Below are 22,766 nucleotides of genomic sequence, written 5' to 3'. Positions count from 1 at the left end.
GTGCATCACTCAGTCCCCATGTTGTCCTGAGCAGCTCAAAATGTGATCTGAAACAATCGCCAGCCTGGTGTTTCATCAGATCAGGCCACACATGGACTACATGTCAGTGCAGACTTATATAGGGGCAAAAAGTTCAGCAGCATGGCAGCTAATGTTTTCATTTTCAATATATGTACTGAGCTACATCAGCAATCAGCATCAGCACAGTGACAGGAAGTCAAAGCCAGCCTGTTGTAATGTTTAGTCCACCTGCCATCTAGAGGACATATGGAGGATTAAGAGAAAAAACAGACACAGACTATTTTCATTGTTAAAGCCTCCTTTACTTGATTTTAAAATGATAGTGTTAGAAATTCAAACTTAATAAATCATCAAGTACAGTACAAAGTCCAAGACACCGATTCTAGATCAGTGAAATCAGTGATTTACGGTTCAGTCCAGGGCAACAAACTGTGCACAACTGGATGTGGAGTCTTTATACAAATAAGAATTTACATTACACTTATTTTAGATATTTATAACAATAAGGACGTAATTGGCAACACTTAAAAAAGTATGTAAAGTAAATTACAAAAAAAAGTTAAGTACAATAGCTGAAGCTTTTGGCCTCTATGATGAATGTTCAAAAGCATAGAAACTGTTTATTCACTGACAGGGCTATCTCCAACAACACAGTGCACGGAAAAGCTACAGACATGTATACATATAAAATTACTCATTCTTTGATACAGCCTGTACTTCAAAGTATTAGTCAAAGAGATGTATTTAATCCAGTGGAAGAACACATGTTGAAATTAAGGCATAACTAATTCATTTTTCACTGAAGATCAGGCCATTCCAGATTTGGGCATTTTTAAAGGAGGTTGAAATGTGTTGTTTAGCCTCTCTGGAAACGACAGTACAATGACAATATGGTTAAAGTGTATGTTTGTTCAGTTTTTTCTTTGTTGTTTTTGAAATATTTGAAATATTAAAAAAAAGAAGTTAAAATCATAGAATATCTTTCTTTTCCAAAAATCTATAATAGCCGCTTTCTGACCGGACGGATTTTTGCAGTTCCTAGAACATTAAATTCCTAGAACCCTTTTTTTCTCGTGTTCCGACTGGACCAATTTGGGGATTTTTAAGTCCCTCTGGCCGCAGTTCCTTTAACTCTTTCAGCTCCTACTTCAGGCCAGGGTCTTTTCTCTGTTCTCTTTTCAGTATACGAACCTAGGTCAACAAAGGTCAGGTTTTCGGTACAGACAGTACAATTTTAACAATTTTCACCATCTTATTCATCACTAATTTCACTTCTGACAACGTTTTAGGCGAGAAATGAACTGTTTAGATTTCGAAGATAGGCAGTCTTGCAAAAATTGATGCTGAATTGACAATTTGCTTCAAAGTTTTCAGAGTTGAGAAGCTCCATGAAGTGAGGCGACAGCCGGCAGGCGCCTGCCCCGGCCACTAGCTCGTCGCTCGGCCAGGACTGGCTCAGAGACCTCGCTGTAAGCTGGAGGTCTCTCAGACCGGTCTCTTAAATAAGAGGCTTTTATTTCGCCGTTGACGGTTCGTTTGTTTAAATATCACAACACATGTCCATCATAAGATTAACGGGGACCTGTGGTTAACTGTCTTTTCGGAGTTAAACTCTACAAGCGTGTCCTGCGGCTGGCCGGCCGTCACACACACACACACACACACACACACACACACACACACACACACACACACACACACACACACACACACACACACACACACACACACACGTCCACAGCGCAGCAGGCAGAGGCGGGGGAGAGAGAGATACTCGTTTCTCTTCGGGAGGCTTGTTTAAATTATGACAAATATGATATATACATTAGATTTAGTATTTAGTTCATACTTTTTTTTGCTGTATTTGTTTTCTGATTGTAACGCTATAAGGACCGTTGCGTTCCGTTGCCGTGCTGGCATCACTCCCTTACCCCTCCTACCAGTCCCGATGGCCACTTGGCCAGTACGAATGCAATTGGAAAAAACGGTTTTGGAGGAGAGTAGTTAGTAGATCTGTTTAGAAGTGGACTTTTCCTACAACTACGTTCCTGTAACTACTTGGTCGGAAAGCGGCTAATGTTCCCCATGCTTTGGAGCTGCTGCAGGAAATTCAGGTCACATCAATGTAATGCTCCACACTGGCAGGTATCTGGGCCAACGCCTCTCGTGGCTCTCAGCATCACACCTGCTGTAACAGCGGGCAGGGGACACTGGAGGTTGCGAAAGTAGGTAATTGTGTCCGCTTTCAAAGAACACCATGTCTTCTTTTATTCAGTCCAGCTATACAAGTTACAACTTGCAGACACATATATATGTGAAAAAAAAAAAAACTTCTATTCTAGGCAACACCCAGAGTAGCTGATCCTATAAAACTGTGGCTTCCTCCATGGCATTTACCCACCTGTATGAGGAGAGGATTTTACATTAGGAGAAAAACAGAAAAAAAGTAGAGAGTAGATTTAGTCTGCTTTGCCTAAACACTACCAATTCTGTGCCTGTCAGCATGACATATAGCTCAATTATTAACTGAGCTAATTTTATAGTTTGCTCCTGAATTTGAAAAATGATTTTATTTTGTCCCAAAGGAGTAAGTTTTACTAACTTTTCTGTTTTCGTAAACTCCACATGCTGTTTGGTGTTGCTTATGTTTCTACTTGAGACCAGTCAAGTCAAGGACTACTTGGTCGTCTGTGGGTCAAGGAAAACTATCCAATCTTGGGCCCATAAAAACCCTTTGGGACCCACTGAGTAATGGGAAAGTAAAAAACTTGACTGTTTTTCTTAGTTTTTTTTTTTTATTTTAATTTTTTTACCTGATTGCAATTTATCAGTAAGAACTCTGCGATTCATCAGACTAATATCTATCTAAATTGTCAATCTCTAAACATTTTGAAATTAGCTATCAAGGACGTATGCTTCTCACCTCTGGGCTGTGTAGTTGTCCTCAGCTTTAAAGGAATAATACAAAGTGTTTTTGTGGTAAAGCTGGAAGATGCTGGATTCCTCCTCTCCCAGCTGCTTGTCAGGTAGCTTCACTGTGAAGCCCAGCAGAGGTAAACTCTCAGATGCTACTTTCTCCTGCAGACAGAAAATGAATTAAGGGAACAGAAATGGATTGTAAGATACAGTGACGTAACTGTAGGCATTTCAGCACTTTTAGTTATGATGGCTATCGACCTCTCACAGTGTCAAGTATGTCGAAGTGTGAATATGTGCTGTTCAGGTTAAAGGGGAGTGCATGTTTCCCCTCACCTCTTGGACTCGGTAGGTGTAAAGCACCTTGTCTCTTAGAAGGAACCATAGTCTCTTCCAGTTCCTCTTGCTCTTCTTGCTGCGCTGTAGAGTGCCACTAATGGAGCCCTCCTCTGACACTGTCACCTGCACAAAACAGGAGCAGGAGGGAACTGATAACTACCAATATTACTAACAAAACATGGCATAGCTGTCATTTGCATCAACTATTCAGTATTCTGCACTGTGCAGTGAACATGGCCCTCTCATGTCGCAGGTGTACCTGGGTGAACGAAGCAGTGCCTTTCCGATGTCTCCAGATGTTGGGAGGATGAATGTTTTGGAACACAGCAGAGAGAGGACGACTGGAGCGGTTTGGACGAGGGCTACTCTTACCTGACTGCGCAGACACATCTGCCCCTGCAGAAAAATACAATTTATTTTTAACCACAGGACAAGGATGAGACTATGACACATACACAGACAAACTAAGTAACATGCCAGGTTAATTGGGCAACCTTGGTGCCTGAACAATACTGCAGCAGCGGCTATATACAGTATATGTCGAATCATAGTGAGGATATGCATGAGTAACAATAAGAACCAATGTGCTGACTTTTCTTTGAAAGATCCACAGGACAATAAAGGGAAAGATTTATTTTACAATTGAACCTTAGCTTCAGCTTTGCAGTTTTCTGTATATTACACGTATAGCACACAAACTGGAGTGTAATCTCACACTGAATTCAGTCCAGTTTGTAAGTAGGGCAGAAGAATGGCAATATTAAATGTATGGGCTGATAGGCAGACTGTCTATTAAAGTGATTGATGAATCCTAAAAATGTATTCCCCACCTCTCTTCTTTAGCTCGTTGTAACAGTGATCACACACTTTGGCCATGCGGTCTTTCATGTATTTCAGTGGATATCTGTTCCTGGAGCAGCTCCGACAAACAATCTGTGTCAAACAACATACATTTAGGGCAGGCACATTAAAAAGCACACACACATTCAGCACACTCAACGCTCTGGTCAAAGACACAAGTTGTTGCATCCCCTAACATATATTAAAGTACTATAGAGCACCGTGTTTTATTTGTGTGTGACTCACTCTTCCGCAGCCATGGCAGTGGTGTCTACGGAGAGTGAGGCTGAAATCTGAGGTGCAGTTCATGCACATCATCACTTGTGAGACTGGAACAAGTGTAGGGGCTTTCTCTCCTAGAGTCAGCCGCAGACGATCTCTGGCCTGGAACAAACACACAGAATCAGAAAAACATACTAAAACACTGTGGAGATTAATGACAATGACTTATAACATTAATCTCATTCGGGTTGGTTGAGGATAAGCATGACTGAGGAAAATCTCATTAAAATTTGCTCACCTCTCCTGAGCAGCTGTTGAATGCTACAGATCCCCTGGCATGTTCAGTCACAGTGCGGCTTAGAGTGTAAAACCAGTCCTCTCTTTCAATGAAGGAACTGCAAATAATACACACAAAATCACAACATTATTAAATAAATTAAAAAAAAATACTAAATACACTATTTTTACTAGTTAGTTTTCATCTTTTCATCATTGCCATTATTAGATATTAGCCATTATTCAAGCAGGACACCGTACAGTGACCCACCTTGCAGACAAAGTGATGGAGATGTCTGTTCCTTCAATCCTCAGTGCATTTTGGACATCTTCCATGATGGGTTTATTGACCTGGGAAATCAGTAACATCATAAATCAAAGACCAGAAAGTAAAACTTTCCCGTCTGAAAGTTTAGGAACAGCATATTTTTTTATAAAATCATTTAATTAAAAATACATATATGTACATTTTTTAATACTTTCATGGTTGTAGTTTTTACATGTGAACTTCCAGCTTTTATTGCACATCAACTCCTATGGGATTCTAAAGGGAAAACATGGTTAAAAATCAAATAGATTTCGGCGACTTAATGAAAGACTGACCTTCAAGCCAGTGAGTGGCAGAGTATTCTTCAGTCTGTATTTCCCATCCTGCTGAGGGTAGGTGTACAGTAGCACGTCATTCATCTAAAAACAGACAGAGATAAAGCTCATAATTTACAGTAAATCTGCAGAACAGAGGATACGTTGAAAGGAGCAAATAAAACAAGGTAGAATAGTCCAAATAGTCCGCACAGACTTTATCATTCATGTATGTGCATCAATTCTCCACCAGATGGCACTCTACTACAAAACTTGACTTCTATGACTTCACAGTTGATTCACATGATGGGTAAAAATTCACAGCAAAGTGTATATTATTTCTCTTATTTCTGATAAGATGGGGTACAGTTACACCATTGTCCACTCCACAACATACATAAGTCCATTCCACATAAAAACCTGCTTATTGTTACTTCACGTGGATGTTTGTGCTTCACTGTGCAGAACAATAAATATGCAAAGATCGACACTAGAAGGCTGTTTTCACATTCATACACCGAAGGGGGTAAGTTTCTCTGTGTGGGGGATCTACAGTATAAATTTAAAACCCCTACCTTGAATTTCTATGATTATACATGAATTAGATACTTCCGTAAATAAAAACAAAGTAGTTGAAATCAAACTGGATTGTTAACGTCTGTATCATTTGTCCAGTGTGTGTTTGAATACTTATGAGCTGGGCAGCTCCTGCAGACTTTTTTATTATGCTGTCTCCCACATTAATAATAGCTGATAACACGTGATCACTGCCTGGGTGGATAAACTGGCAGGATAAAAGTTATGCAGCAATGATTCCCAACATTCCTCCAGAAGATACATTTACGAGCTTTTTTAGTGTCGAGCCCAGACCACAAATTTCAAAAACGCCACAGGAGGGAAAAGCAATGATGATGCTCTATGGATAATTTGCGAAGGCGTTTAATTTTCTAATCTCTCTTGATTATAGCATTTCAGGCTTTATCGATTAGATCCTTCTATCCTCTCTCTACATCCCTGTTTGCTTTAGCATGATCTTAGTCAGCTGAAAGCTACGTCTATATAAGGTGCTGACAATAATATTTAACTGACAGAATTAAAGGCATAAAAATTCACAGGTGCACACGGATAGGGAGCTGGTGTTGACCTTCCCTGTGCTGTCAGTAAAAAACTGGGACAGGAAGTCAGCATTCAGAAACATCCTGCCAGGAAACCCTGCTCTTATAGCTCAGTCTGGACATAGAAACACAGCAGACAGAAAATGCATTACTCTACATTTTAACTTACTGTGGTTACATGATGAAGCAAATATAACGATTATAAAATTTAACATAGTATGACTACAGGCACATGTGTCTGTTAACTTAAAAACTACAGGAAGCAGCGTTTACCAAAAACAGATGGCGGGGCTGTCGACTCTTCCTGCTGACCTTCATCAGGGTGCCCTCCTTCACAAAGACCTGATTAAAAAAAGCATTTACACCAGACCAAAGTGAATACTTCACAAGTCATCTGATCTTGACACCCAGAGGGCATCTGCGATAATTAATGTTGTTTTAAAACCGGACCGGCTGGGGATTCCCAGCTGAATGATTGTTTAAAGGGCAACACAGGGCGGTGCAGGGCAGACAGGGTGGGCTGGCAAAGAAACAATGCTGTTATCAGAGTCATACCCTGCCAGGCTGCAGCAGGTCCCGCTGGCCACGAACACTGTACTCTATGTTGACCAGACGCAACAAGTTCTCCTGAGACACAAAAGAGAGTCCATTACAAGTCATTTTCCGGTAAACCCCAAACTATTATCTTCTGCTTGGCTAATTTCATGACTCCCTTTGTTTTAGACATAGTTATCACCTGAATCAGGCAGGCGTGTTCTTTTCAGAATGAGCCACATTATTTAGATCATTTGGCATGCGGCTCTAGCTAGAACTACTGTAGCCATAAAAAAGAGCCTCTATTTAAGTCTGTACAGCATGGCTTTGAGCTAAATGCTACGTCAGCATGCTAACAAGCTCACAATGACAATGCTAACATGCTGATGTATAGTCATCATCTCAGTTGAATGTGTTAGCATGCTAACTAGCACATGCTAGTTAGCACTACGAACAAAGTAGAGCTGTGGTCAGTGGGAATAATGTTATTTGTTTTTGGTCATAAATCAAAGTACTGAACAAATTAAGGTAATCCATCTATAGTTATGGAGACATTTCACTCAAAACCACAAATGGGAACTTTGTGGTGATGCTCAAGGAAAGGTCAAGGGATCCTTACTGTAGGATTCGTTGTTTGAGAAGAATGTAGTAGATATTGAGATATTTCAATAACTAAACTTTTTTTTTTACCCACTGGTGGCGCATGGGGTATACTGTAACAAAAGTCATTAGGATTCATTCTCTGGGGACCATGAATGTCTGTAGCACATTTCATGGCAATCCATCCAATAGTTGTTGAGATAGAAAGGTTGAGAACCACTGCTCAATGCCTTAGTAGTGTGAAACAATAAGAATGAAAAATGTTTATAGGTGTCTTGACTTTTTGTGTGCCAGAGCTCAGTCTCCTGAAAGCAGATTCAACCTTAAGTAAATATTATGATTTATATTTATATTCTAACATTAGAAACAGGAGAAAAGGTTTTAGTAATATCACTTTGATAACTTGTTAGAGTGAAAATGCTCTCATATTTCTCCCTCTGTATACATATAGTCAAACTTGTTCTGTGAAACGTGGCGCTTCATTTACTCATGAAGCAGTTAACTTTCCTTCTTGAATTAACTGTTTAGGACCTAAACTTTAGGTAAATGACTGGGCAGGGATGATCTTAAAGTTATAAGGGGTCCGGTTTTCATCCTTTTACAGAAATAGAGACATAGAAACAAACCATATTGTTGGAAGTACTAAGCTAAGAGATTCTTTAGATGTGTGTTTTAATGTCTGTGTTTTCAGCCCTGACCAAGGTTTATGTTGAAAATAAGATATGTAATTCTGGATGCAAATCCGTGTTTGTTGGGATCAAGAGTTACATAAACCTCCACATGACACTTACCCCATGTTTTATGCTGTCATTTGCTTGATCTGCGATGTCAGATATGACAGCCACAGCAGCTGTAAAAGAAAAACAGACAGATGTAAAGAAGTGAACAATGAATATTTATAATTGATTAGATGTACCTTTGTTATCTTCTCTACTTAGAAAGTCACCAAACATAAAACCTGAAATGAGAGCCTGGATGTGTCTACAAGTCTGGACTGGGGTGGCTCCCTTATTGGAGATAAGAGATAGTGTAGCTGAAACTGGCCTTCTCATGAATTGCACTTTACAGTCTTCACACAGAAGAGTGGTGAAATCACTGCTTCCACTACAAACAAACAAAATCTAAATTGGCTCTCTCATGGCCGTCTCTCCATGCCAAATGAAAGCAAATAAATTCCCTGTAAACACAGTCACAAACACAGCCCACTAAGGCTCTCTAACTCTGTCCACTCTGAGTGTGCTGCTTGTTTACAGTACCTTGGGTGTCTTCATATTCCTTGGAATCGGGGGAGAGGTTGTTCAGGTAATCTGTAAGGAGTGAGTGACAATGAATGCCCCCTGAGAGTCGAGAATGCAAACACTATGGGTGAAATATATTTTTTTAATCAGAAAAATCTTGTCCTTTACACAAGACCCACCAGTGAGGAGCATGCGGTACTGAGCCACACGCACAATGACCTGCAGGAGCTGATGTTTCAGAGACACTTTTTCTCCAGCTGGATTCTGCTGCTGAGACAAATAAAACAAATACAAATTCAACATTTGCACTGTATCACTGCTGCAAATTGGGGCCATATTTACTGCAGAAATCCACATGAACATGTCGGACTAATTAAAACGGTCAAGGGATCTCACAGAGTGTGTAAAAAAGAAAAGTTGCACTGAGAAGAATATTATACAACACAACACTGGAGCTTTGAGCAGAACCATCTGTCATATTTTAAGTTTGAACAAGGGCCAATAACACAGACTGCTGGTCAACAAGGTGCCTCGCAGGAAGTGTTTGTTTGTTTGTTTGTATGTGTGCGTGTGAAAAGACATCAATTCTGCATGTCTCTATGTATTAACACCCTCTTTTTCAATAATCACTTTTAAAGCTATAGTGCGTAGTTTTTGTCGCCCCCCATGAGGAATTTTAAGTAATGACAACAAAACTTGTCGGCCCCCACTCCTCCTCCACGCAGTTGCTAGTAACCAAGGAGGACACAGAGGATTAAACATGATGGATGCTTCAGAAGAGGTAATTATTTTCACTCGAGCTTCTGTGCAGGAAAGTCACCAGACGACACAATCTTCTGAACATAGCCATACTTAGAAATAATTGTGGAGCCGATAGTCTTAATTAGCTTTGTCATTTGGCAATGGCTTGAATGTAACGGACGTTCATTAATATCAAAAAGTTAGGCACTAAAGCTTTAATTAGTAATATCTTTCTCTCTCTCTGTAAACATAGGTGCTTTTAAATCAGATAGTGAAAACTGCCAAGCTCTGCAAAGACTTTCTGCCAAGTCTTCTCCTCTGTGGACTATAAAATGGAGGGAAAATATTGAAAACTCCTTTGTCGATGGCTTGGTAATATTTGATTGTAAATTAAACAGTGGATAGTGAACAGATGCTGCAATCTCCTTGTTGAACTGTCATACTATCGTATATCCTATTTTCTTTTTCATATTTTAAACTTAATAATACACTTAATAGCTTCTCTGGCTGAAAACAATTGTCTTGTGTGTGTTCATTTAATCGAGGCTAATTATAACTCTTCACTAAAGTGCATTGTTTGAATATGTTGGGAAATGCAACCTACATGAATTTTACAATCCCCTGCTTTATAAAGAGACGTTCAGTGGTTAATTGTTGTTCTGAGTGACTCGTACCAAACTTATTAGTTCTTAACATCTAAACACGCGGCCTATATTTTTCCTTTGGGTGTTTCTTTTAACAGGCAAGAACACTGTTAAATCATTTCCTTTATTCACTTATCTGTCTGCCTTTGGCTTGAACCTTTAAAGGGTTTATATCCTTTGCTTTTAGTCAAAACTGCTCTCTTCTCTTTCGCACACGCACACACAGACCAGCACCACACACCACCACCACCCATCCCAATCTCTGCTACCACAAAACCGGCACTTCGTCTTTGTCATTGTGCACAAACACACACTGAACTCTGCTGATAAGGGGTAAGTAAGGCTCTTGATAATTATCAAATACTGTATATGAGGTTATTTTTAATCAAAACCTCTGTAGTCTATATCGACAATGTTCCACTTCCGGGATTGTTCAGGTGCCGCCGGAAATTCTGCAGGATGTCCCTCTTTTTAGGCCAGATGTCCCACACCTTCTGCTTTCTTTGTGTTGGCAGGGCTCAACGCTACCTTTTTTAAGTGGTTGCCGGCTTGGCAACCAGGCATCAGCTATTGTTTGCCAAAATTGACAATACAATTGCCATGTTTTAAACTGCCTATATTTGGAGCAATTTATTTCTTATATAACTATACCACACAATTTAATAATGAAACAATGAGATAATGGCTCGCAATATAATTTCCCATCCCTCTCTAATAGGGGTGCAACGGATAACAGAACTCACGGATCGGATCACGGTTTTGAGTCATGGATACATTTTCGGATCAGCACAAAAAGGGGGGAATTTAAATGATTATTAAAAATGTAATAATAACTTTTAACAATAATAACTTTTTTCACCTGTAAATTGCTGTTAAAAGGAAGTCTGTTTTGTTTTTCTGACAACAGCAGTGACCAAGTGCTAGTTTGTGTCTTTTAGCTCATAGCTTTAGCAGCAGACTATTGTACATCCCGCTGTTGGAATCCTCTATAGTGAAATACAGTCACACTTTACACCATTAAGCTGTCAACATTTTAACCGCCCGATTTTAGACATACAAATAAGATTTCCAGTTTTGTAAGTTTTGATTTGTTATTATATGTTAAGAAAAACACAAATATTTAACAGATGGTTGCCAAATAGGGCAACCAGAGGCCACAAAACTCTGGTCAATCTATGAGGACTATGGTTAACTGCTCCTCAGATCTCTGCAGGGTAAATCCAGACAGCTAGCTAGACTATCTGTCCAATCTGAGTTTTCTGTTGCACGACTAAGTACACATGTTCCACCAAAACAAGTTCCTTCCCAAGGCTGTTTTGCAGAGGCACCATTGTGTCCGGGGCTTAGCGCCTCCCAACACAATTGTGATTGGTTAAAAGAAATGCCAATAAACCAGAGAATGTTTTTCTCCCATCCCGGAATGCTGTGTGGACTAGCCAGACCCTCCTTTACAGGGCTGTGGAGGAAGGTCTGGCAATGCAAGACTAAAACCTCTGTAATGTTTCACCACCTTGACTAGTAGTCCTGTTTTTTTTTTTTTTTTACACTTTTAAGCAGTAACCACAACCTTTTACATAAAATGTTTAAAAAAATACAAATTTGTCTTCAGCTAAATGCAGGCTGGAATTCCAAATTGACACAGTGGAAAGAGGTAGAGTTGGATGAAAAGCATTCAGGGCCAGACTTCCCTTGCTGAAGAGCCAGAGAGACAGAATACACTCTATGTACCCAACTGTGTTTTATTGTATTTAATTATATGACAAAAATCAATAAAATAGGACGTTCATATGGAAGTATGATTGTGGTAAGTAAAGATACTCATTATAGTTATGTGCTTTCCCATGAGCACATCAGAGGGCATTTCTATTCTCAGGGAGACCTATTTGTATCAAGGTATGTAAAACTTTGAGAAGGTATGGTTTTAAATGTTGATTTTCATTGATTGCAATATATGTTGCATTACGTGTTTTGTGTTTAGAGTTAAACGCTGTAATTCTGACCTCAAACTGGTGAACAATTGCTGCAAAGGCAGGTGAAGATCGGCAGCTGTCCTCCAGCAGGCTCATACTTCGATCATAGTGGCCGATATAAGTGGTGAAAACCAAAAACTCTGCTTTTCTGGACAGGTAGATGTCTGCAATCCTCTGGCTCTCCTCCCTGAATGATGGAGAAACAGGTGAGAGTGTGGAAGGTAATTCCTTTTTAGTTATCACATATGTGTCGATGTCAGTAAAAAACAGTGTTGGACAGTGTACGTGTCTCACCAGTGTCGGATTCGATTCTCCAGCTCAGTGAGGATTCGGCGGTGCAGGGTGTAAACATCAGGCAGCTCATTGAGAATATCTCGAAGCCTCTCGTCGTCTAACACAGGTTCCCCCTCGTCCCCGACTGCTGCCCCCACTGCTTCCCGAAAGTCCTGGCTCACAGCAAGTGTGGAGGAATGGTTACTTTTCATGGTTTATTATTAAAATCTCACTATACTCACAATTTCACTAAAGTCTGCATTTCTCCCCTGTTTTTCCTTCCTTTTTTGCAATAGTGTAAAAAGATAATATCTGACAGCAGGGAGTACATGAGTTATTGTATCAAGAAATCTCATCATCGAAGCAGTGGTGGTCTGGGTCACAAGCTTAATCCCCACACCAGAGGGATACATCTAGGAAAGGCAAGTGACAAGGAAGCATTTGTTCCTCCCTCATTATCACTGCTGAGGTGCCCTTGAGCAAAGCACAAAAGCCCTAACTGCTCCAGTGGAGCTGCTCAGAGGCCAAAAGATCAGACTGTGTTTATAATGTGCAGCTTTCAGGTGTGAATGTGAATGAGCATTTGTGCTCAATGAATCAACTCACACACAATCATTTAATACTAATAATCAGTTAATTCACATAGTGCTCAGACAGCCTACTGTAGCCTTATGTAGAAACTACTGTAATTCCTTCCCATAGAGAATCTAAATACATAGATGAGAATTATATTGCAATAGTAAATCTAAACAGAATATAGATGCATCACTTACTTCCTGGAGGAGCTTGAGGGCTTTCACATGTCTGTTGACAGAGAAATAAAAACACAATCAAACAGGGAAAGGAAGGGAACCTGATTAGTTTTGACCGCTTAGCAAAAATGTTTGATAATGGAAATTAGTTTACATGTAACTTACAGTCTCTCAGTATCCACCAGCTCTTTCGCGATGTAAAAGGCTCTGGATCGGCCGTCATGCTGTAACCATTCATATTATTTACTTGTAATAAGCCCAGGGTTAGGAAGAGCTGAAGCATTTTGGCAACCATTCAATAAATATAGCTGGCCCCCCTCTCCACATCGTCTCCAAGCGGCAATAAAATTCTAAATAATGAGGAAAGCCTTGTAGTAGCCCATTAACCTCCATTAACCCGCATTAAAATCCTGGCTTGTGGGGGAAATTTTACAATTGCCCAAGGTGAAAAACTGTTCACTTTGTTTTATTTTGTTCTGTTTTTTTCTTCTTCAAATATGTCATTATTTCTACCTACCATTTGGAAATGTACACATAACAAACTAATTAAATCACTTTTTAAAAGATAGTGGCTAACAGTCCTTTGGTGAAAACAGTAAACTAAAAACATTATTAATTAATTAACTAATGATAAAGTTAATTTTTTTTAGAATTACATACAGGATATTTAAAAGTTCACAACAGGAATAATCTGCATGTTGTATGAATATTCATTTCCACTTCTACACAATTTAACACACATTTGTCAGAACTAACCTGTCTCTCATAAATGCTGTCTACACCTCCCTCTTCCTCCTCAGAGGTGCGTCCTTGGTCTTCTTCACCCGCCGTCTCTCCCCCGACATCACCCACAGAGACAGTCTGTGGAGAGACAGCCACCGAACACACGTTGTAGGCTTCTGTATAGGCACTGGTGAGAAAGAAGGGGTGCTATGGGTGAAATATAGCATGCATACAATAAGTTCATAAAGTAAGTAAACATTATAATTGCTGAGAGTCAAGCAGCAAACAATTCAGTTTAGTTCAGTAGGCTGAGGACTAAATGCATCTTTTGGAATAATTCAACACTGACTCTGACTTAAACTTCAAATACCTGCATTACAGTATATACAGGTCTAGTCCGATGGTTCCTAACCTTTTAAGCTTTTGACCCCCTAAAATGAAGGATTGTCTACTCATGCCCTCCAATGACAAGTTATGGCCTTGGTGTGGACATGATTGGTGAGCGGTTAAGCCACAGTGTGATTTTTCTTCTAATATTCTTTCATGTTCAAGTAACATTTTGGAAATATATTTTTTTCCGCTTTCCTACAAAGAGTTAGATGAGAAGATTGATGCCACTTTCATGTCTGTACAGTAAATATGAAGCCTGTTAGCCTAGCTTAGCACAAAGAGGAAACAGCTAGCCTGGCTCTGTCCTAAGGTAACACAATCTGTATATTAGCAACTCTAAAGCTCAGTTATATCCTGTTGTATCTTGTATTTCTCAAGACAAAGGAAACGTCAGATAAAAACTAACTTTGTATGAGAGAAATATATGTTCTTTCTTTTCCTTTGATCATCTTGTGACCCTTTGGTGGGGTGCTGACCCCAAGGTTGGGAACTACAAGTAAACTGTATGGCTCAGTAGTTTTATATGAACTGTGTTCTGTCCCCAAACCTTCATTAATGTGAGAATAAATCAGATGAATTTCATTTAACCATCCAAGCCATCTTTATGGTCTGTTATGGTTGTCTAAATTGAAATATCACTATAATAAACATATTCAGCATTAGAAGCAAATGTGAATAGATAAAACATTGCCGGTCAAAAGAAACCAATAAACTGATCCTGAAAGGCCTGCGGTGACAACTGTACCCAACCAGGGACGCATGTCGGTATTTTATGCTACAAGATTCTCTTCTGCAGGGAGCCTAAATGAATATGCTAATGGCTGCGGCTCAGTGGGGAGTGTAAGCTATGCAAATAAAAACACATCCTTATGTTACAATAGTGATGTAGTAGTCCTCTATATGACCAATCGCTTTGCCAATGTTCCTGCCATGTTTCTCTGCAAGCACCGGTGGATTTAACCCCACTGAGATGCAAATTAGCTACTATGAACAGCATATGTGAGCAGTTCAGATCTCTGCATCACACACATTAGAGCTGCATGGCCCATTACTGCTCACTGGATCAAACTTTGGATGAGATACCAGAGGGTGCACATGCACGGTTTCTATATTAGACTTCTATATCACCCACACAGAAACTGCCTCTGTCACTTCTCATAGTCCTGCAATGTTGTATGAAAGCTCAAGGCGAAATCTATGGAGATAAATTACAGAAGGAGATAAAAAAAAACAAAAAACTATTTGTTCTGGCGATAGCTGTGATTGGGCAAATAATTTCCAAACTATGATCTGCTAATATTGCCCCCTCAGGGTGCTGCAAAACTAACAGCCTCAACCACCGACTCTGTCCATCCGGATATTGCTCTACTGTGATTACAGGCACTGTGTTCACTGGAAGCTCAAAGTGTGGGAAATGATAATCATACCATCGTCTTTGTTTTGTATTTGCATAGACAGCTTAGGTTATTACACAGAGGCAACTTTTGCAGTTGTCTAGTTTGTGATGGAAAAGCAATTATATAAAATAGAGCGGGTGCTAAATGAGGCGTCCAGTGTTGAACTTTGATGTCTTACCTGCCCTAATTTACGTTAACAGCATGGGGAAACATTTATCTTTCTCAGATTTACGTATATTCAGATTTGATTTACTCAAGACCATGGTTGCATGGTATGGACTTCAAACAAAGTGTGCAATACAATAATGGCAAAATATGGCACCCAGGAGGAATTAGGTGCAAGATAACTTAGAGAGTAGGATAAGCAGAACATTCTTCACGATGGCACCTAATTTACATACAGTAACTTTTGTCTTATCCGAATGTTATAACTAAATTATTTTTAGCAGACATTAATAATTCAGCAGAGGGGACCTGGCAGTGAGACCACAGTTAGGGCCACAACTAATGGCTGATTGATTTATCTTTCCATTATTTTCTTGATTAATTAATTCATTATTTGCTCTATAAAATGTTTGAAAACAGTGAATTTCCTTAAGCCCAAAATTACAAACTCAAATTGCTTAATTTGATGTAAAACACAGAAAACAAAACAAGGAAACGATGCATGATTGGAACCAAAAACAAGTTACACTTATCATAATTGTTGAAGATCAACTAATCAATTAATCGTTTGATTGTGTCAGCTTTATTCACAAACACAGTAATCTGAATTTAAGACAATACCTTAAGTAATAGTAAACACACACTCCTATTGTCTAATTTAATGCTTTCAAGGCACAACCACAGTCAAAACTTCAATTGCTCATTGTGAACCCAGTAAGTCTACACAGGCTCATATTTACCTATCCATATTCAAAAGAACATGTGTACACTGTATTGTAGTATCACTTATGTGTCATTTTACACTAAATAAGCTAAATGAAAACAATCATACACTTTTCCAATAGTGGAATAGTATAAGATTTAAATTAATGTGTACAAATAAAAAACAAATCACATGTTAAAACACTTTTAAAACCTAAAAAAGAGAGGATAGAATAAAGACGTTGTATTAACTTATTTATTACTTTCATTTAGTTTTAATTAGGGCTGTCAATCGATTAAAAAATGTAATCTAATTAATTACATACTCAGATTAATTAATCGAAATTAATCGCATACATAATTAACGGTGCCTGAACCGATACTTTTTAAGAAAGTAAAAAAAGAAAAAAAAAAAAGGGTACTGTTGGTGGCATTAAAGAACGGCTTGTTTATTGCTAAGGCCATATGGTCAAAATGAAATGATTTAATAATAATGTATAAAAATAACAATAACTAATTTCAGTAGTAAATTGCTGTTGAACCATCAGATAGGAAAAGGACATTTACAATAACTTCAAATGCACCACGAGGCTGTAGTTTACCAGTTTCATTGAAATGTGTTGTTTTTCCGACGGCAGCTGCAGATTGTTACATACCGGTGTTGAATCCTCTACAGTAAAACACAGTCAAACTTTACACCGTTTAGCGTTAGCTGTCAGCATTTTAACCGTGTTTAATCCAGCTACTAGCTAGCGGTAGGCTAACGTTAGCTGCTGTCGAGTATAGTGTTAACTAGCAGCGGTGTTTGTGTTTCAGAGCATCAGAGAGAAGCGCAGACATATCAGTGGCACCAGATTTCGGTAGCCAGGGTTGGCAGGAAGAAGATTTTTACAAGTAAATGTTCCAATTAATAATCCAGGCAGAACATTCTCGTCTCCCTCCTTCATTTTACAGTCCAATGGTGGCTAGAATGGCTACAGGTCAAACGTCAATATGGAATGGATTAATCTGCGTTATTTTTTTTAACGCGTTATTTGTTCTCAGATTAATTAATCGAAATGAACGCGTTATTTTGACAGCCCTAGTTTTAATATCAAACTAAATGTCTGTCCTTCCAGCATTTTAGAGCCTTTGTTGTGGAGTTTTTCTTGCACACAAAACTACAATGGTAAACAGGATGAGCGGGAAGCACTGCAGTGAACAACTGCTGACTACAGAACAACAGGCTGAGATTTTATCTCTGAGTATGTTGTTCCTGACTGGCTAGAGAAGAGCAATGACTCCAAAATGCTCTGACTATTAATCATCCTGAGCGATCTGTATGATATGGGCACAGCCAACAGGAATGCAGGGGGGTTGGGGTAATGTCAGCACAGCATGGGTGATCATACTAACAAATAACGCCGCAGCAGGGAGGCGAGAGGCTTTACTTACAGCATCAATACAGGGGCCTGTTTTTACACCCAAAAAGATGATTTATGGATGACACCCACCTGTTTTTACTAAGATCTGAAGAGACCACCCCCACCTCCAGCGTTTCCTTCTCTATCACCCAACATGCCCCAACAACACACAGACACATCACAGCTGAGGTTAGTACATCTCCCTGCACACCATGAGGGAAGCTACTGCACTGTCCTCCCTGCCACTGATCACTTCCACGTCTGCTGTGATCGCAGGGTCAGGGGACTCAACATGAAGTTATAAATCATCCTCCCCAGGGGCACTGTTAAACCCACACAGTGGCTGAGCGGTAATAAAAAAGCTTGTGCTCGGTGTAAAAGATGGCAAGGATCACTAATATTATCCAGCTGGATTAATCATGGTTCTATGGATGGCAACGCCAGCCGGGCGGTTGGCCCATCACTACTTTTGGATGGATTGCCATGAAATTTTGTACAGATGTTCAGGTGCCCCAGACGATGAATCCCAATAACTTTGGTGATAATTAGACTTTTTCTTTAGCACCATCATCAGATCAAAATTTCAATGTATCCACTCCTTTGGTTTATGACCACATACCTGCAAATGTTAGCATGCTAACACACTAAACTAAGATGTATTTATGGTAAACATTAAAACAGCTAAACATCACCAAGTTAGCAATGTCATTGTGAGCACGTTAGCATTTAGCACAAGTACAACCTCACAGAGCAGCCATGCGGCTGTAGACTCTTGTTTGCATACCTTTCCGTTTCCTGTTCAGTTTTACCCTTGAACCCAGGGAGGCTGCTCATGTCCACGTAACCGTCGGTGTCATTGGCAGGGGACAGTGCTCGACTGGGACGGTCAAAGTAGTCTGTGAATGGCGCCTGTCGGATGGGCCTCCGCTGTGGGACCTGAAGATTCTCATAATCTGAGCTGATGGCAGGTACATTCTCATATTCTGAGGTATCTGCGTTGGGGAAAGAGATGGAGCGAGGCTTGGTCAGCGGCAGAGGTGTGAAAGGCACACGGGAGCGGTCCTCAAAGGACTCTACCCGGACAACGCTGCGATTGAGAAAGGCCACAGAGCTCCCTTTTCTTTTGCTTTCCTGGTAGAGCAAGAAGGTGGAGGGCGGCTCGGATGAAAAATGAGGTTTACTAACAGAGTGTGAATTGAGCTGTGGAGAGCTACTGATACTGCGTCTATCTAGATCCAGCAGTCTGCTGGGCGTGTGGTGGTTGGACTCTGCTGAGGACTTAAACAAGGACGGGTTGACATCCACCACAGGCTTGCTCTCTGTTTTCCGCCTAAATTTAAGCATCAGGAAACGCTTAATGGAGGATTTCTTTTTCCTGTTTTTCTCTGACGAATCTCCTTCGATGAGAAGCGAAGGGGAACTCTTTGTGATGGGCCTCTTGGTAATGTAGGCCAGCTCAAACGGAGGTGGGATATCCACTACAGATGTCGGAGTGGACAGGCCACTGGACAATAAAGGTGAGCACCGTGAGAAGCTTCCAGATGAACAAATGGCACCTCCCTGTCTTGGGGATCCATCCATGTAGCTGTAGACACCCAGAGGCATGTCATGTCCCTCCATGGAGAGGGAACGGGGGTACAAGGACAAATAGTGGGGTTTGCCATAGCTCTTGTGCCGCATTGAGCTCAACATTGGGCTGCTGCTCAGTGCAGGTTGTCCAAATCCACTCATGTAGGGCCTCTGAATGAACTGCACTCCTATCTCAGCCACGTTATTATTAATGCGATGTGACTGTGAGCTTGAGCGCATCTCTGTTGTCCTCTTATGAAAAGGAAAAACATTTTCACCCTCAGAGCTGTGCCCTGGCTCGTCGTAGACATGCTCATCACTGATGTCCTGCTCCGTGTCAGTAGTGTCATCCAGAAACGGCACTATGTGACCATCCAGGTCTTCCTCAAAGACATCTGAGTCACTCGGGGAAAGCAGCTGGCATTCCGAGAGAGAAGATGTCAGCGAGGTGTCTGTGTCCGTCGGCACTGAGATGGATACCAGCCTGAACCTCGGCTGGCAGTCCACATGATCGAGCAAGGCCTCCGCTGTCTGAGCTTTGGGTTCTTCAGTTCTTTTCTGATAGGTTCTTACCTTGTTTTCATAACTGTTGTAGCTGCTGTACTCAAGACCATTGCCAACCTCCACGTAATCCTCAGAGGACACACACTCCGTTTGTCCATTTTCTGCTGTTTTCTCATATTTCCCAGCTGATACTCCACTGATGTTTAGAGACAAAAGTGGACTCTGTGGTTGTCCATGAGCTGTGTTATTTCTTGGCATCATCTCTCTGTTAATAATGTCCTCTGAAGAGACGTAATAAGGCTCATGAGCTGGATCATCCACTACGGCAATATGTCTCTCAATCTGTTTCTGGTCTTCGGGGATAAAGTCATAAAAACTAATGTTCTGTAGGTTTTCGCCCTTTTCCTTCACGTTCACGAACTTCAGGATGTTACAAGTGATGCCACAATCAGGAGCAGATTCCTCTTCTTTCTCCTCCCCATCTGTTAGAAAATTTTGTTTCTGATCAGTGTCCTTCATGTTTTCATTGCTGAAGAGACCAGGTTCGTCTGTGAGGGACTCAGTTAAATCATCTGCCGTAGAGTCACCTGTTTCATCCTCCTTGATCTGGAGCTTTTCCTGCCTCTGCCTAATATCTCGATTTTCAGCAGAATAGCAGCCTGCCTCCTCATCAATGCTATTAACAGAAATGTCTCCCACTGAGAGGCCATCTGTGTCGGCCAGGGCCTCACCGGCGTCACAACCTTCGGCGTCCATGTCTACCGTCACGTCCGTGTCAACCATCTCCACCACATCCTCGGAGTCAGCTGTGAGCCCAGCATCACTGACCCAAAGTGTTTCCAGGGAGTCCACCTCCTCTGTTAGAGCACTGTCAGTTAACCTCCAGTCATCGTCCATCTTCTGAATCATGTCTTCTTCTTCTTCTTCCTTTTCTTCCTCCGTCACCTCTTCATCCTCTGTCCCCTGAACATCTTTTTGTGTAGATTTGAGGATGTAGGCATTAAATTGTCTATCTTTCTTTAGACCGTTCTCTGCCTCATGCTCTTCATCGACCTCACCATCTGAATTTAGTAAGCTGCCATTGATACATCCTCCCTGGTTGCCATTAAGCTCTGGTGTGACTTTAGGTTTTGGGGCGATTGAAGGTTTGGGACCCCTGGCTGCAGACATGAGAGAGGAGGGAAGCATCAGGCTGGCGTGACAAACAAACCTCGGCTTTGGAGCAACAGAAGGCTTGGTGCAGTCTGAAAGAACAACAGGAAAAGGAAACTGTAAGATTACAAACTTTAAAATAGCTTACAGGTCATTTGTATTGTGTCCCTGTGACCTAAAACTGCTTAAAGATTCTAACTTCACACGATAAAATTGTATTAGTGTTTGTGTAATAGTCACATTTAGATGTCATGTGGTCGCAGTTTGACCTTTTTATTTTACACAAAAATCACAATATTTAAAAAAGAACTAATCTGGCAACCTATTAAATGTAGGTCAGCTGGAAGCTTTCCTCATACTTTCCAGTAGGAGCTACCTAAACAAAAAAATGGTTATAAAAAGACATAATAAGGGACTTAAATGAGTAATCTTTGCTTTTACAGCCTATGAGAATGAATAAAAAAAAGTAAGGGATTTCCCTGACTCACTTCCTGTGATTTAAGTGAGAACCCATCTCAGGCTGCCTTTACGCTTTGAGAAAATACTTTATATATGCTACAGTGACCAAAAAAAGCAACACCTGTAATTCATATATATTTTATATATTTAACTCCCACGACATATGCTAACTTTCAGAGAAGGACCGAAATGTTCTAATAAGTCAAATTAGACTCACCATCTATTTACAGGAATGTAGCCTACAAAAAAGTCAAATATAATAAGATATGATAACAACTAAAACTCTATGTCCAGCTTAATGCTTAATACGCACATGCTCAAAATATACAAAATGTCGAGTGAAATATATTTGGTTCAAAACCACCCTTGTCCTTTCAAATGAATCTCACCTGTGTTCATTTTTGCGAAGCGACCATCTCCAACATCTCGTCCACGAAAGCAGCTTCGGTACACAAAATGCTAAATACCGTGAAAAAAACTCATCTGAACTGTGCAAACAGAGAGTGAGTGAGTCTGACTGAACAGCTCTGTCTAATCTTCCACTGAGAGAAAAAACGCAGCTCAGCTGATCGTGTGTGAGTCCTACAGCGCGCGGGACGCGACTGGAAACCAAATGGAGAAGAAGAAAAAAAAAAAAAAAAGCTCGATCCGCTCAGCACAGACCAGGATCCCTGTTACAGCAACAGCAGGTCCGGTCAAGTGTTGAAAATGTCAATATCAGCCTAATGTCTGATGAAAGGCTGATTATTGTAATAATACAGCAAAGGGTAAATGGTAATGTGGATGTAATGTGGATGTCTTGACGGTGGCAAAAGTGAGTAAAAGATCTGTATACATACATATTTCAGACATTACATTTATAATACAATCTGTCAATAAGAACTTGATCACACACTAGACTGCATGTACAAACAGCAACTTTTGTGATAGAAAACAACACGTTCTAATAGGTTTTATACTTTACGTTATTGCTTTATTACTGTTAATGGTTTATTGATGCTTTATAGATTGGCCATAAGCCTTTAATAAGAACAACCTTTGGGTTGCCAGATAATGAGTGTTTGACTACCAACATGTATAACTGCAGATTTGATGGATTAAAAATAATTTATTAATGACTTAATGTTAAATGTTTGCACATGCAATGGCTCATTATGAAAGTAAGGAGAATATGTTAATACATTACTACCATTTATTACTGCATTTTAGCAACTAGAAAGCATAAGCACCATCCTAAGG

The 22,766-nt window shown here is 40.2% G+C and overlaps 1 protein-coding gene across 3 annotated transcripts; it reads right to left on the bottom strand.

Annotated features, from left to right (window-relative positions):
- Window positions 1–307: 307 nt before the first annotated feature.
- Window positions 308–22,125, bottom strand: fgd5b (FYVE, RhoGEF and PH domain containing 5b). 3 transcript variants are annotated; one of them, XM_078248415.1, is made up of 21 exons: window positions 21,917–22,125; window positions 18,628–21,160; window positions 13,820–13,973; window positions 13,229–13,287; window positions 13,085–13,115; window positions 12,333–12,484; window positions 12,069–12,225; window positions 8,863–8,953; window positions 8,702–8,752; window positions 8,237–8,295; window positions 6,867–6,938; window positions 6,585–6,653; window positions 5,218–5,301; window positions 4,886–4,965; window positions 4,637–4,733; window positions 4,363–4,500; window positions 4,107–4,209; window positions 3,536–3,672; window positions 3,274–3,399; window positions 2,945–3,099; window positions 308–2,422 (listed from the first exon to the last, which is right to left on the bottom strand). In XM_078248415.1, exons 1-21 carry the CDS (start codon window positions 21,924–21,926, stop codon window positions 2,386–2,388), a joined length of 4,395 nt encoding a protein of 1,464 aa, XP_078104541.1. In that variant the 5' UTR covers window positions 21,927–22,125; the 3' UTR covers window positions 308–2,385. The 3 variants fall into 3 exon arrangements, with proteins under 3 accessions (XP_078104541.1, XP_078104543.1, XP_078104542.1); XM_078248417.1 differs by having other exon boundaries at window positions 3,301–3,399; XM_078248416.1 differs by having other exon boundaries at window positions 8,863–8,950.
- Window positions 22,126–22,766: the final 641 nt, after the last annotated feature.

This window comes from Sander vitreus, chromosome 4 (genome assembly GCF_031162955.1).
Source record: "Sander vitreus isolate 19-12246 chromosome 4, sanVit1, whole genome shotgun sequence".
Taxonomy (NCBI): Eukaryota; Metazoa; Chordata; class Actinopteri; order Perciformes; family Percidae; genus Sander; species Sander vitreus.
Note: the sequence above shows the minus strand (reverse complement) of the source record. Positions and strands in the feature narration are given on the sequence as shown.